This window comes from Opisthocomus hoazin, chromosome 8 (genome assembly GCF_030867145.1).
Source record: "Opisthocomus hoazin isolate bOpiHoa1 chromosome 8, bOpiHoa1.hap1, whole genome shotgun sequence".
NCBI classification, from domain to species: Eukaryota; Metazoa; Chordata; class Aves; order Opisthocomiformes; family Opisthocomidae; genus Opisthocomus; species Opisthocomus hoazin.
Window position 1 is genome coordinate 67,876,350 of NC_134421.1, and position 14,828 is coordinate 67,891,177.

At 40.8% G+C, this 14,828-nt stretch overlaps 1 protein-coding gene across 6 annotated transcripts in view; it reads left to right on the plus strand.

The window, feature by feature from the left end:
* USP6NL (USP6 N-terminal like) overlaps window positions 1–14,413 on the plus strand; it is a 138,436-nt gene extending 124,023 nt beyond the window's left edge. For all 6 annotated transcript variants that reach the window (XM_075428302.1, XM_075428301.1, XM_075428305.1 and 3 more), the window contains one exon: window positions 8,508–14,413. In XM_075428302.1, coding sequence (XP_075284417.1) covers window positions 8,508–9,949 — 1,442 coding nt within the window. In that variant the 3' untranslated portion in view covers window positions 9,950–14,413. The remainder of the gene's footprint in view (window positions 1–8,507) is intronic.
* The last annotated feature ends 415 nt before the right edge of the window (window positions 14,414–14,828 follow it).

The following is a 14,828-nucleotide window of genomic DNA, read 5'->3' on the forward strand; positions in this document are numbered from 1 at the left end:
TGTTACTTTAAAGTGGATGTCTGCTTATGTCTGATGTAGCTTTCTCTGGCTTGCTTCCTCCATGGTTTCCCTTACTGAATTGAGGAGCTCCTTGTTCCCTTCAGAGCAGAGAGGAATGAAGAGACTTCATTTAATACTTTGTTACTGATGAAACCCTTAAAATGCTCAGCCAGAACATGGATGTTAGGGCATCATACTAATTTTGGATGTCAGTGAAATGCTTTTGCCAATACTAGGGCTATTTTGCATAAAGCAGACCACGGATTTGCATTCCTCTCTGTGTAATTTATAGTCTTAAGTGCTGGGCAGTAAAGGATTGCCTGTACTTAGCAACTACAACCTTCAGAGGATGGCTCGCAGCGAAAGTGCTGTTCTCAAAACCCAAGGTTCGCATCCCTGTTCTACAGACAGTAAACCGTGTGGATAAGCACATTTCTTACTGGCCAGCCGCTTGGTTATCAAGCCCTCGAAGAGGCAGGCTGTGACATTCTACAGCAGAAACTGTCTTTTAGAGTACTCCTCTGACACATCCTCAGGCAAATTTAGTAGAAAAGGCAATTGATATTTTCTGGATTGCCTGAAAGGAAGGATGGCCACACCATGGCAGGTTCTTCAACACCACGCTCATCTAAATCTGTGAGACTCCTCTTTGCATCTTCTGAAGGAGCCAGATCTGACACAGACTGGACAATCGCTTCCTTAATTCGAGGATAAACATCTAGAGCATAGTGAAAGGAATTTTCTTGGTATACGCCATTGATTTCCAAAATTTCTTGATCCAGGTTCTTTTGTTGGCTGTTATTAAAAACAACAGCAAATTTCTTGAAATGCTCACAAGTTATGGATGGAATTTCCAGCTTTACTATAAGTTGTTCCTCTAGGACTACATAAATAATGCTTAATAAACAATATCTATACATTAATACATATTTTTGTAGTGTCTGACTATAATAATCAAAAGTGCTTACCAGTGAAAGTTTCATATTCTACTTAAAAATACGTGACTGAAAATAGTTTATTAATCTAGAGCTTCATAAACAAGTCAGGCTCACCTTCAAGGCTGAAGGCCCTTGAGTGTGTTCTTCAGACAATTCCTTGCTGACGTTTTGATACAAGGTATCCTGAAAAAGGGGGGGCACAGGGGGATTGATTTTTTTTTTTAATTTTTTAATGACTGAAAGCTTAATAGACCTTACAACAGCCTTTTCCAGACATAAAGGTCTTGCACTTTAAAGCAATGTTGCCTGATCTGGAATCTCCCCATGCCCTTGTGTTCATCTTAACGATCTCTGCACATGGTAATATCAGCTTTAAACTCTGATTCATTTCTTCTACTTCTCCCCGTCTTTCCTGTATGCAGGGACAACTAGCAAAGTCTGAATCTTGCGTTTGCCAGAAATTTTTAAATATTTACCTGCTATTTATCTTTAAAGGTGTATTTTATTAAATTTATTATCAGTATCTTTTATTCAAACATCTGTCTATTTTAAGTACTACTCTGTGACAGCGCAGAAATATGTCCTAAGTTCATAATCTGTTAAATAATGTCTGTTTTCTGCTGTTAATGCGTCTTTTGACAGCCAAAACAGTGGAAATACTCAAGTCAGCTTGACTTTACTGTTTCTGATGGTGTCTCTCTTTTGATTGTCTTTCATTTCAGAGGAATTTCGGATTTTTCACTTGTGCTTGAAGAATACACAAGTAGCTATTTCATACAATGCACAGCATATTTTAATCAACTAAACTGATTTTTCTGCCTTGTTTCTTGTGTGATACGACTGCTTTACAATATTATGAAGGAATTTAACATATGGAATTATACTAATATAATTAGTATATTGCTTTCACCAGTTTTAGACATTCGCTTTGCATCATTTAGAAATTCTTACTGTTTGAAACTTGCATGCTTTTAAAAAATATGATCCAGATAGTTACACTGGTCATTGTCCATACTCCTATTTTGAACTGACTTTTCAAGAAAGAATTTTCTGGAAGAAACATGGATTTGGGGATGTAAAGTGAAGTAGTTAATTTCAGAATTTTTTTTTTTTGCAAAGGCATCTTACAGACATCCAGCTGGCCACCTGCGTCTTCTGGTTGGTGACCAAACTTGTTAACGTTTCTGTTGTTTATCTACATGCAGATGTTTAGAAAGTAAGCTTTCCTTACTGTCAGCGCTACAAAAGTGACGGAGCAGCAGAAAGGCAAACAGTGTATTTTGTTCTACCTTCAAGTTGTCAGGATAGAATTCATTTTAGTAACTCCTTTGCCGATGATGGCGTGTAAAGGAGGAGGAGCAGAGGCTGGCTTTCAGACAGCAGCTTGAGCTTCTGGTACAGGCACTTAAATTTCTTTAAAATTCTCTTGGACTTGTAAACTGAAGTAGTAAGATGGGACATCACTGATGGAAAATAAACACAAAATATCAAGATGTCATTTTAAGAGTTGTTTTTATGACCATTACCATCCTTGAAAACTGTGTTAGAACAGTCAAAGTGCATGTATTCTGGTGCTGAAATTAAGGACTAGACTGTTATTCACCGGAGAGAGCACTTAAAGCACTTTACTCCAATTATATGTCTGCTGCTCAATGCATGAGGCTGTTAGTGCCTCCTGAAGCAATTATCGGTGAAAGTCTTGCAGTTGAGATCGGCTTCCACTGGGTGGTGACCAAGACTTGTTAGAGCAGGAAGAAGTCCGTAGACTAAAACTTTCTTTAGCGTGACTTCAATTTCTTATCTTTTGGGGAACAGTCAGAGCTGCTCATGTTTGCTTTGCTTCTTTCCGTGTCGAGTAATATGTTTACCAGCAGCAAACAAGCACCTGATTGTTCTTGTTTTGCTTAAACTGTGTCTCTCTAACTTCCTTTTCTCTCCTTCCTCACCCATTTTTCACCGTATTTTCTTTGCTGTTTGCTTATTTTATGCTATACTGCGTACAAGCCAACTAAATCACTACCTTTCTTTTAAAGGAAAAACAGAAAATCCTATAGTCCCAGCTCTGTAAATTCTGATATAAGCTATTATGTTTGTCTTTGGGAAAAACCGGTAACTAAGCTCTGTCTAGGAACCTGTTCTGTTGGAGGAAGAGGAGGAGAGAAGGAGGAGAGTTACCCAGTTCTGCATCCTATGCAAATACTGGCAAGCTGGGAAAAAATCTGCTTGCCTTGTTTGCTTCAGAAGGCAAAGGCACATTCGATGACTGTAGTGGTTGCTGTCAGAACAATCTTAGCTGAACTGGACAGCTTTGTCTTAACTTCTAGTTTTAAAATTCTTCTAAACCTTGTGTGTAAACATCATAGATTGTATAGAAAAGGACTTGCCCCAGAAGCACTTCGTGTAGAATTCAAACATTTCTCTGCTCCTCAGTCAGACAGGTATGTCCAGAAAGTGAATTAACTCAGACTTTGGATCAACAGCACAAACAGATATTCAATTGAATGTCCTTGAAAACATCCACATAACATTTCTGCATGCTCAGATCTGAGGAGTCTGAACAGTGAGTTTAGGTGAAGTAGTGAAGGTGATGGTTGAGAGCTGCGCGTGAGGCTTTGGGTAGATTTGGAGTGGAAAATTGGTAGATACAAGAGATGCGGCTTGTAAGAGGAACTGGTGGTTTTGCATGCTTGTCTGGCAAGCTATTTGTGTTCCTCTTAACAGTAAAGATGTTTGTTGTGACTTGGTTTCTTTTGTTTGCTTTTGCATTGTGGTTTCTTTTCCGCAGCTTTTTGCTTTTATTACCTTTCTTTCTTGGCAGCATGCAGCATCGTGGTTTTCTTGTTATTCCTGCTGATAGTGGACTGCTTAAAGCATTCATGGACATGTTTTGCATGCTATTTTGTGCATTTGAGGAATGTCTCATTTTATTGATGTGTATGGTGATAGGTTTGGTTATCCTCTACTTGTTTAATTTTGTGGCCTTTTTTAGAACTTAAGGAGGCTTTATTTGCTTTTTAAAGTACATGGTAGTTCCACTGGAAGTGACAGCTCCGTGTGTACATACATGTATGTATGATCTGTATACTCAAATTAGAATTAAATATCTGTTTTTCAGTTTAAAACAAATTGCTTTTCCTTTAAAAGGTGACCGGTTTGCAGGATGTTTTTGTGCTGCAGCATCACCGATCCTTATTACAATTCCTTTCCTTCCAGCGCTTTTCATGGCAGGAGGCGGTGAGAGCTCGAGCAGTTTTGAACCAGAACAAGGCCTATGCTTGGTAGCTTTGATTACTGAATGGAGTAGCTCTAGCAAGGTGGCCTTTCCTAAAGTTTCACATAGCAGATGTGGTTGATTAAGCAAGCTGTGTCAGCTGTTTCTGTCTGAGGTCGAGTTAAACCAAGTTCTGTGGAAGCCCTGTGGCTAAGATTTAAAGCTGTATTTCTTGTTTTCCCCGCTGACCCTCCTTCCACGTGTTCTCATTGTTCCTTATTTTTCTTTTCACTAAGAGCACTAAGCTCCGGTATTAGAGCCTATAAGCATGGTATCATTCTGTTAGAATGCAGAGATTTTCTTTTAAACGAACTATTGTCTTGGAACGCTTTGCTTGTTACTCAGTACATGAATTAAGGTCGAGTTTTAGCAGTTTCACAACAGACAGAGTGAGACTTCTCTGATATTCATTCTACAGCTGTAATTCATGTTATAGCATACATCATCTAGACAGTGCAGCCCACATATGCCTGGTTATAGTGTGTTCTTTTACCCTGAAATGTGGAGGAAGGATGACAGAAAGTAATCTTCAAAGCAGCCTAGATAGAATTCAGTAAAAATGTTTGCAGTATTCTCGCTTGGGTTTTATTAGAGCTTAATGGTAATTAAGAAACCTTAAGTGTGTGAAATTAAAAAAAAACACAAGTAAAAACTCACACCCAACACACCTTTATTGTACAACCAAGTGTATTTCAAAGGATCTCATATTGTATGTATGCATTTCTTAGAGTAAAAGCTGGAAGAAAGGAAATCAGCTCATGCTTTTAACGTCTTTGTACAAATGAAGGAAGCATTGCAGCTGCTAGAGGAACTTGTCTTCAGTTTTTTATCTTGAATAGTTGAATTTCAAGCATGAAAGAAATCATTTTTCTAGTAGAACATTTCTTGCATACAAGGACAGAAATTAAATAATTTATAGAAGTTGAGGAGCCATTTTGTTGTGCTATCCCATAACTGCTGTGGATCACCTGGAGGTTATAACTGGATTAGTGGGATATAAAGAGTAGTCCTATGTGATTTAGATGACAAGTGTTTGGTACGTACCACAAGACTTGTAATTCCGAGAGCTACTTTTTGGAGCCTGATGCTGAGGACCTACACCACCATGTAACTTGCTGTACTGTCTTGCAACCAGTAGTGTAGGTGTTCTCCATCACAGAGTACAGCATGCCAGGTGTATAATCCTGTAAGATAACTTGATGTGTGGAATCTCCCATCTGGGGACAAGTAAGCGGGGAGAGGACTCGACATGAGTAACTTTCTTTGCCGAGGTGTAGCAAGGTGGAGAATGAGTACCTTCAGTGTAAGAGTATAGGTTTGTTTGTCTAAATAATTGTATGGTCATAACTGAGCAGAGGATAACTACGGGAAAATAAGAGCAGAGGGCTTTTCTACAGAAACCCCAGGTGGGATGTGTTTATTATATGTTAACTGAGGTTTCTGAAGTTGTGTATTTCTAAAGGAAAGGGTAGGTTTCCTTTATCATAGGATCATAGAATGCTTTGGGTTGGGAGGGACCTTTAGAGGTCGTCTACCCCAACCCCTGCAGTGAGCAGGGACATCTTCAACCAGACCAGGTTGCTCAGAGCCCAGTCCAACCTGGCCTTGAATGTTTCCAGGGATGGGGTCTCCACTGCCTCACTGGGCAATCCATTCCACTGTTTCACCACCCTCATGGTAAAAAATTTCTTCCTTATATCTAGTCTAACTCTACCCTCCCTTAGTTTAAAGCTGTTACTCCTTGTCTTGTCACAACAGGCCTTGCTAAAAAGATTTCCCCCATCTTTCTCATAGGCCCCCTTTAAGTACTGGAAGGCTGCTGTAAGGTCTCCCCTCAGCCTTCTCTTCCCCAGGCTGAACAACCCCAACTCTCTCAGCCTTTCCTCCTAGGAGAGGTGCTCCAGTCCTCTGATCATTTTTGTGGCCTCCTCTGGACCCATTCCAACAGCTCCATGTCTGTCCTGTGCCGAGGGCTCCAGAGCTGGACACAGGACTCCCGGGGGGTCTCACCAGAGCGGAGCAGAGGGGCAGAATCCCCTCCCTCACCCTGCTGCCCATGCTGCTGGGGATGCAGCCCAGGGCACGGTTGGCCTTCTGGGCTGCGAGCACACACTTCTGGGTCATGTCCAGCTTTTCATCCACCAGTACCCCCAAGTCCTTTTTGGGCAGGGCTGCTCTCAAGCCCTTCATCCCCCAGCCTGTATCGTTACCAGGGGTTGCCCCGACCCATGTGCAGGACCCTGCCCTTGGCCGTGTTGAACATCATGAGGTTCACATGGTCCCACCTCTCCAGCTTGTCCAGGTCCCTCTGGGTGGTATCCCATCCTTCTGGCCTGTCAACTGCACCACTCAGCTTGGTGTCATCTGCAAACTTGCTGAGGGTGCACTCGATCTTGCTGTCTGTGTCACTGATGAAGATATTAAACAGTGCTGGTCCCAACAGTACATTAAACAGTACTTGTCCCAACAGTACATTGACCTGTGGCCTCATATAAAGACTTTGAAAATGAGGAAAAGGAGAGTTTAATTGTTTGGCAAAACCAGACTGTGTTTGTTAAGTACTTTTTGTTTAGTTATCTTGTCATAACACATGGCATCATTGTATTCTTCTCTGCTGTCCTCCTGGTATGTCCTAGCTGGCACAAACTGTTAGTTTTCCTTTAGTTTATATAGCAACTGATCCGTGATGGTAGTTTGTTATGCTGTGACAATAAATAGTACTGACCTTGGCTGTTGGCTTTCCTCTGTGTATCTCTATCATGAACCAGTCATCAAAGATTGAATTTGTACTATTGGCTGTAAAAATGAACATCGCTCGCTTCTAACCACAGCGCTGATGTCAGGGCTAGAGACGTTTGTGTGTATTCACTCCTGTGAACCCGTATAGACACAGAAAAGGAATTGTAATTACAAATAGCTAGAGTGAGGTGCTAGCTGTATGATCTTTGATGATGGAGAAAGATTCTTCAGTTGTTGTCTTAGGAAGAAGTGGAATTAAACACAATTATTTTACTGACAGCCATTTTATATAATTTATTTTGCATGGCATTTAAGCAAGGGTAGCCATTTTTTCTCCTTACAACAGAGCTTTTGCTTAATAAATCGATACAGAGTAGAATTTGTTTGGTTATGTGGACTTTAAAAGTTCGTTTGTTTTTTGGCAATACTGAACATCAAATAAATTAAATTTAGATTAATGAGTTTAATGAGAAGTGTGTGACCTTTTCTGCTTATAATGGGAAAGTAATGTGTTACACAATTAAATGTTGTACTAAAGTGAATATGGTAAAAGACTTTGGCTGAGAATATGAAGGGTGTTGACTGCTAAGCAGAAAGACTGCAGTGGAAAATTCGATGTAAAATGTTCTATGAGCAGCATCAAGTAATGAAACACTTCTTTATTCCTTCTGTAGTGGCAATGTGGATTGTTCTGGGTCCCCACATAACTGATGTTTACCCCTGGCTGTTGCGATGTGTTGAGCTCCAGCCTGGCAGAACTTTCCATTCATGTCCTAGTTCTGTAAATGATGTCCTTGTGTTCGATAAAACTCATCCATTGAACACTCAATTAAAATCATGACGTAGCCAGTATCAGTATTAGCTGCCTCGGTTGTTCTCTAACTGATAGAAAACTGAACTGAAAAAAAATACGATTCTGCATAGAGTCTTTTACTTACACTGTAGCTTTTTCATACCCAGGATGAAATTTCTGGGCAGGGGTCGAGGGGAAACAAGGACTTCACTGTGTAGATGTTAATGGGGAGCTCCACCCAAAAAAAGGAAGTGAGGGAAAGTTCAAAGATGTCTGGTAGGAAGCTTGTGCATGCGAGTGAGGAGCTGGTAGTTTAGCTTACCAGAGGTGGGCATTGAACGATGACTGAATGGAAGACGATAGATTGAGAGTGGGATATCGGGAAGGATTTTTGAAGTGGACAAAGTAGTTTACTCAAGGTGTCAGGGACAGTGTGAGGAGGGTTACGTACAGAGTAGGTACTGTAACCAAATTGTCATCTAGGAAAACAATTTTTTGCAGCTGTGTCATGAATGAGCAAAAGCTTGGCAAGATTGCGTCAGCTATAGAAAGGAAGACTAGAGTAACTGGTTGAGATGAGAGCCTAAACAAAATCTTTGTTTGATGTCAGTAAACAGAAAAACCTTTGAGATGTTTAGTAGAATGGTGACCCAGAGAGAGGCCCAGGTAATAGAGGGCCTCATAGCTAATTTTGCTTGCATGACCAACAGATCAAAGAAGACTTTTGTACAAAGGTGAATTTATGTTGTTACTGTTCTTGTTTTAGGTAAAGAAGATGAATTTCCAAAGAAGCCATTGGGGCAGATACCATCAGGACCTCAGCCTGCTATGCTTAACTCCACTCCAATGCTTAATGGACAGAACAGCACTGGTACACAAACAACAAGAAGGACAGAGAGGAGACCATCCCCAGGAGAAGAACCAGAAAGTTCACCAAATAACCAAAAAAGAATTAATTCACTGGAAAAGAAACCTTCCTTAAAACAGCAGAAGACTCGACCAATAGAGACACAAAGTAGTATGCCTAAGAACGAGGTAGACAGCAGAAGAAAGCCTCAGCCAACAGAGCAAGACAACTCGAGACAGTATAATAATGCAGCTGCTAATCAAAACTCTAATGCTACTTCAAATACAAGAAGGGAATTTGTACCGAAGTGGAATAAACCATCTGATATCAAAATAATTGAAAAGACAATGAAACTTACTGCAGAGGTGAAAGGAAGGCCCGTAAACCATTCGGTTTCGGGCCCACCACCAAGTCCTGGAGAAATGCAGCCTTTGAATGTGAAGCAAAAGATGAGGGTTTTGGATGCTGATGAAGGTAAGCGAGGATCTAATGCGTCTCAGTATGACAATGTTCCAGAAGCTGATAATGGGAATGAGAATCTTGTTGAAGAGGTGCTTGAGAGAGCTCGTCCACAGAGCCCTAGGCACATAAAGTATTCTAATACTCCAAGAAAGCAAACTGAAAAAATACCAACTCCATTAAAAATACCCAATAATTACACCTTCACATCACAACCCAGATCTCCAAAATATTCATCACCATCTGACGGACCACCTCATGGACTGAATGTAAAACAGCCACTGCCATGTTATAGTAATCCACCTACTTACCACGGAAGTTCTCCAAAGCATGTTTCCAGTATAGGCAATACAAGTTCTGTACCTCTGCATTATCATGGGAATCGAACCAGCCCTGCTGGAAGGCCATATGGTTCTTTTATTTCAGTGGATTATTCTCTGGATAAACTACAAATGAATTCCTATCCTGCCGGTCGCCAAAATCCTCTTTCACCATCCCCTGGTCAGATAGAAGTAGCCCCTGTTGATGCTTATACCAGCAACTCGAGGTCCCCCACAGGTGTCAAATTCATAATTCCTCCAGTGGATTATTTACCAGAAGATCGGAAGTGGCCAGATGCAGCGTATATTTACAGACATGAACCCTACAGGCAGCCCTGGAGCCAAGACGTTAACAAAGGCCACTTGGATAATTTCCAGAAATACCACCATTTTCAGTCAACGCCTTTTCAAGACCATAGTCTTCCTGCTGTTTCGGCGGATAGTCCAATAAGATACAGGACTTCACCAACCTTTGAAGAGCATGGTTCACCGCAATACCAATATTCAAGCCCATCAGCTCAAGCCCAGCACTATCGAAATAGAAATGATGGATTGGCTATGCATGAATCTGTGCTTCTCTGAGAATCTAAATAAAGTGGCAAGAACCAAAACCAGTTCAACATGACTGTGTTTGTAGTAGTCCACCTCAGTTCTTCTATGAAAATTTCTTTTATGAAATGTGTGACTCTCGAAAATAACAACACTATTTCAAAGATGTTTCAGACTTTGACTGAAGGCTAATTGAGTTCTTAGACTTGCATTGAAGCTATTGGAAGTGATCTGATGCACACAGACATAGCAATAAGATCATGTACGCAACGTGGTTAATACCATCGTTGTTCCTTACGTTTAAATAACTTGTGTTACGATCTTTCTGCCTAAAACCTGTAACACATTTACAAGTTTTATTTTGACTGACGTGGTTAATGCACTGTATAGATGTGTGTGTGCGCACGCGTGAGTGTGCACTTATATACACAAATGCATATGGAAAAGAGCTAAAGAGTTTAAATGTAAATGCATTTAACTTTGGGCAAAGCTTGTGAAGTACTTTTATTTCATATTATTTTTTCTTTGTAATTTATTTGAGAAGCCATTCGTTTTGAATGGGAATTTCTGTCATTTTTATACAGCTGCCTCAGCATCCCAGTATCTGCTCTGGGCAGGAGAGATGCTTTGGGATTATTAATTTAATCTTATGTGAGAGTTAATTTCCTCTCCTTTGACTACTGTTTGTCGTTTTCCTCAGCAAGAAGGAGCAGACAGGCAAACGCAGAAAGGCAAAAATGTGTCTCGAATCTGGCTAAGAAATGGTGCTGAAAATTCAGGGCAGTCTTTCGATTTTTAGGTGCATCGAAAGTGGAGGATTTTTACCTTCTCACCCAAACCTACCTTCAGAATGTCATCCTATATGCAAAATATTGGAGCACAGGGAGAGTGATGCCAGATACAGAAATGGTGCTGCAATCTTCCGTTTTTGCCACGCTGTGCTGTCAAACGAAATAAATTGGTTGTGGGGCCAAATCTCACAGGTGTCGGAGAGTGACCAGCCCCTTGACACTCCTGTGAAGTACACGCAGGAGTCGGAGATTTGGTGGAGCCTTGACATTCCCTGAGCTGCGCGAGTATGCAGCGTCCCTTCTCTTAAGCTTTGTCATGTCGATTCCATTTTGGTTTTGCCCTTTTTTACCCCAAAGAGCCGGTGGGTTCGTGTCTGTGATTGGGTGTGTGCCGCTGTGCTGTCGGGCTGCTGAGAGACTGTGCCGTGTTTCACACTAAAATGCTCCTGACCTGACTCTTCATAGGAAGCTTAGACTCCTGGTAATGTAGGGATTTTTAATTAGTGTTTGCAACCTTTTCTACTTTGTGTTTTCCTTTGCTTGACTGTGAATCGGGGGTGAAAAAAAAAAAAGCAGGTTAAGTGGCACACGTGGGATGCAGCCCTGCGAGCTGCTGGGTGCTGGGAAGCGAGTGCTGAACGCACTGACCCCTCCTCGCAACCAAGGGGAGCGGAGGCGGAGGAGGATCCGGCCAGAAGAGGTCCTTGGAGGGCTTAACAGAGAGATTTTTTTCCCATCTTTAAGCACCAAACATTGGTATCAACACCAGTTTCGGAAGGTTGTCTTGTTGTCTTTTGTTTTGTAAGATTTGTTAACTGAATACGTAGAAATAGATTTTTTTTTTTTTTTCCCCCTCTTTAAAGAATGAGCTTTAGTGCCTATAATTGCTGCAGGTTGGCTCTGTAAGTTTTAAGGTACAGAAGTAAAACAATTTTTACAAATGGAAGTAACATTTACTTAGTATATTTCAAAAACAATTTTTGTGTATATAACGTGTCTGATGTAATTTTTAATAAACTGGCCAATTTTATATTTTAAAAATTGCAGACTGCAGCCAAGTAACCGTAGCAAAGCACTACACTGAAACTCTGAACTAAAATTGTGAAGATAAATATGGCTTGGGCTTACCTTAGTTCTGATTGCTTACAGCAGCTTAGAAATGTATGTATATAATATTGTGGCTAAGTGTCATAATCTCAGTGTTTAACGATGGTTCTGTAATTCATCATAAAGCTGTACAATTTGTGCAAGCAATACGAGGCTCCAAATATGTATCAGCATTAGTAAATACTGTAGATTTTTATATATAAAATATATACACACTATTTTCTTATGTCATCTGCAACAGTTTTATAACTGCGTAGCCTATTTTGATGTGACTGTATTTTTAACATGTTAAAATAATAATAATTAAGCTTATGTTACTTTGTGTTTATTTTTAATTACCTGATTAGCTCAAAACTGGAATTTTGCTCTTGTCAGCACAAGTAATTGCTTTTCGTAAGTGTGTCATGCATATATATATTTGATGGATGCCCTGTTTAATTTGTACTTGTTTATTTTTAGGCTACGCAATATGGATACAGTCTATATAGTGCCTTTGCATTAGTGCAGAAGCAGCAAGATTATTGATTATAGTTTACTACACTGCTAAACCTTAACCTATCATTTGCGAATGCTAGGAGTATAAACTGTGATCATCATTTTCTGGGTTTGTTCTGATAATCTCACCCAATACCAGTTCAAGAGAGAGTTGTTGGCATGAGAGACTTGCAAAGTTGCATTGATCAAAGTGCACAGTAATAGTCTGACTGTGGCTGCTGTGTGGCTCTCACGTGTTTGGATGGACAGTATAGAGCTTAAAAAAGAAAAAAAGCCTTGTGTCATCTGTTTGTAGTGCAAAATACACTTTTATCTTCATTTAGCTGGACAAGCCAAACTAAAGGTACTGCCAGATTCCGATCTGTCATTCATACCAGTGACAAAAAACCTCTTGATGCCCAGTAAAGTGAGACGCGGCTGTGCCAGTGTCTTACTGGTGGAGGGAATCATCTCAGCGCAGTGGCTTAGACATCCTCACAAGAGCTTTTCTGTCACTGTTCTCTTTGATCTGAAAACAGTCAAGCAGTAAGTATCAACATAAAATACTTGAGACCTTTTCTTCCAATGGTTTCATAATTTCCCAAATTGCTATATGAGCTGTAGGTTTCTTGTCCATGTTAGTTGCCACGGCTCTCTGTGTGGTTAGCGGGGCAGTTTCAGGGTAGGGGTTTGGAGAGCGGTTAATGCCATATTCTCTCCACTAACAGAAGAACCCAGAAGACTAGTTAAGAAGAGATATCTAACTTCTGTATGGTAAAAATTAAGTGAGATCAAACTAATTAGAATTTGAGAGGAAACCCAGATCACTCAAGCTATACGCTGTGGTCTTCTGTGGTTGCTTTTTGTTTCACCCTCATGCCGTGCTAGATGAAAGCTAAAGACTGCAGCGTTGGGCTGAAGCATTTCAGTCTTCTGCAGTACAAATTGTTGTGGCTGTGGAAAAAAGACAGGCAGGATCATGGTATCGCTGGCACTCCTTACACTTTTGATGAGTGGGATGGGATTACATGACCAAATTGCTTATCTCTATAATCAGGCCATGCTATGCACCGCAAGTGAAGACAGGACCCATCCCTGCTCCTTCCTCATCTGACCCAGGGGAAGATTCTTTTCTGACATGGAGTTCGGTGAGGAGTTTGAATCTAAGCATCTGCTCACTCGGGCATCTAAGGAAGAGAATCTGACCTCAGGGAAACGACGTTACCCTTTTCCTCTTGCCCGGTCTGGCTGTGGCCTCTTCAGGGGAGGCGACGCGAGACAAACCTGTTTAGCCAGAAGTCTGTTAGGGGAGAGTATTCCCTCCTAAGCCCTGCTGATGACTACCTGAAACCTTAAAGCATGATATTGTTTGCAATTGTTTGAGAATGATCAGACTGATGTGGGCCATCATCCTGGTTTTCCCAGGGTCACGAAGTAAGGTCCTTCACAAGTGTAGATGTTGGTTACTGTCAGGTATTAACCTGACAGCAGGATTAATCCCTTCTTGTAAGAGTAACTGTTGTATCCTTCACTACCGATAAAAGTTTCAAGATGAATAGTAAGGGATTTTTAGAAATCTTGGAGGTTGCAGAAGAGAAATATCGTGTTAGTTAAAGATACACTTTTATAATAGACCACTCAATAATTCCAAAATTAGATGCAAAGAGTAAACAACATTGAAAAGTCAAAAGACAGAACAGCCTTCCAGTGTGGGGAAGCAAATCCAAAGCTTCCCTGAGGTACATACACATTTTCCAGGGAGATTTCTCTCAAGAATCCTATCCTGAATTTCACATCTTCCTCAATATGACTTTGAAATGGACTTGCAAATTACAGACTTTTTTTTAATCTCCCCCTTGGGTGGCATTACACTGCATGCACAAAGAGGAATGCTATTTAAAATACGCCATCAGATGCCCACCGTTTCATTTCCAGCAGAGTACATTCTGCTTTCAGTACTTCAGTGAGAGGAAAATATATATGTATATTTTTGTAGTCCTTTAAGTACTGCGTTTTTGCAAAGCTCTGTAAACGTAGCATAGTCACAGTTTAACAGTTACTTAACCAACTATTGTTTAAGCTCCTCTTTAGATAGCATGAGGCTACTGCATGGTTTACTGCAGTTTTTTTGGGGGGGGAGGGGAATATTAAGACAATCCAAATGCTAAGGGGGGACCTTATCGCTCTCTACAACTGCCTGAAAGGAGGTTGCAGTGAGGTGGGTGTTGGTCTCTTCTCCCAGGTAACTGGTGATAGGACGAGAGGCAATGACCTCAAGTTGTGTCAGGGGAGGTTTAGATTGGATATTGGGAAAAATTTCTTTTCTGAAAGAGTGGTCAGGCATTGGACCAGGCTGCCCAGGGCAGTGGTGGAGTCCCCATCCCTGGAGGTGTTCAGAAAATGTGTAGACGTGGCACTTCGAGATATGGTTTAGTAGGCATGGTGGTGTTGGGTGGATGGTTGGACTTGATCTTAGAGGTCTTTTCCAACCTATGATTCTATGATTCTTCTAATGGCAGAGTTGCAATGAGGAGATGACT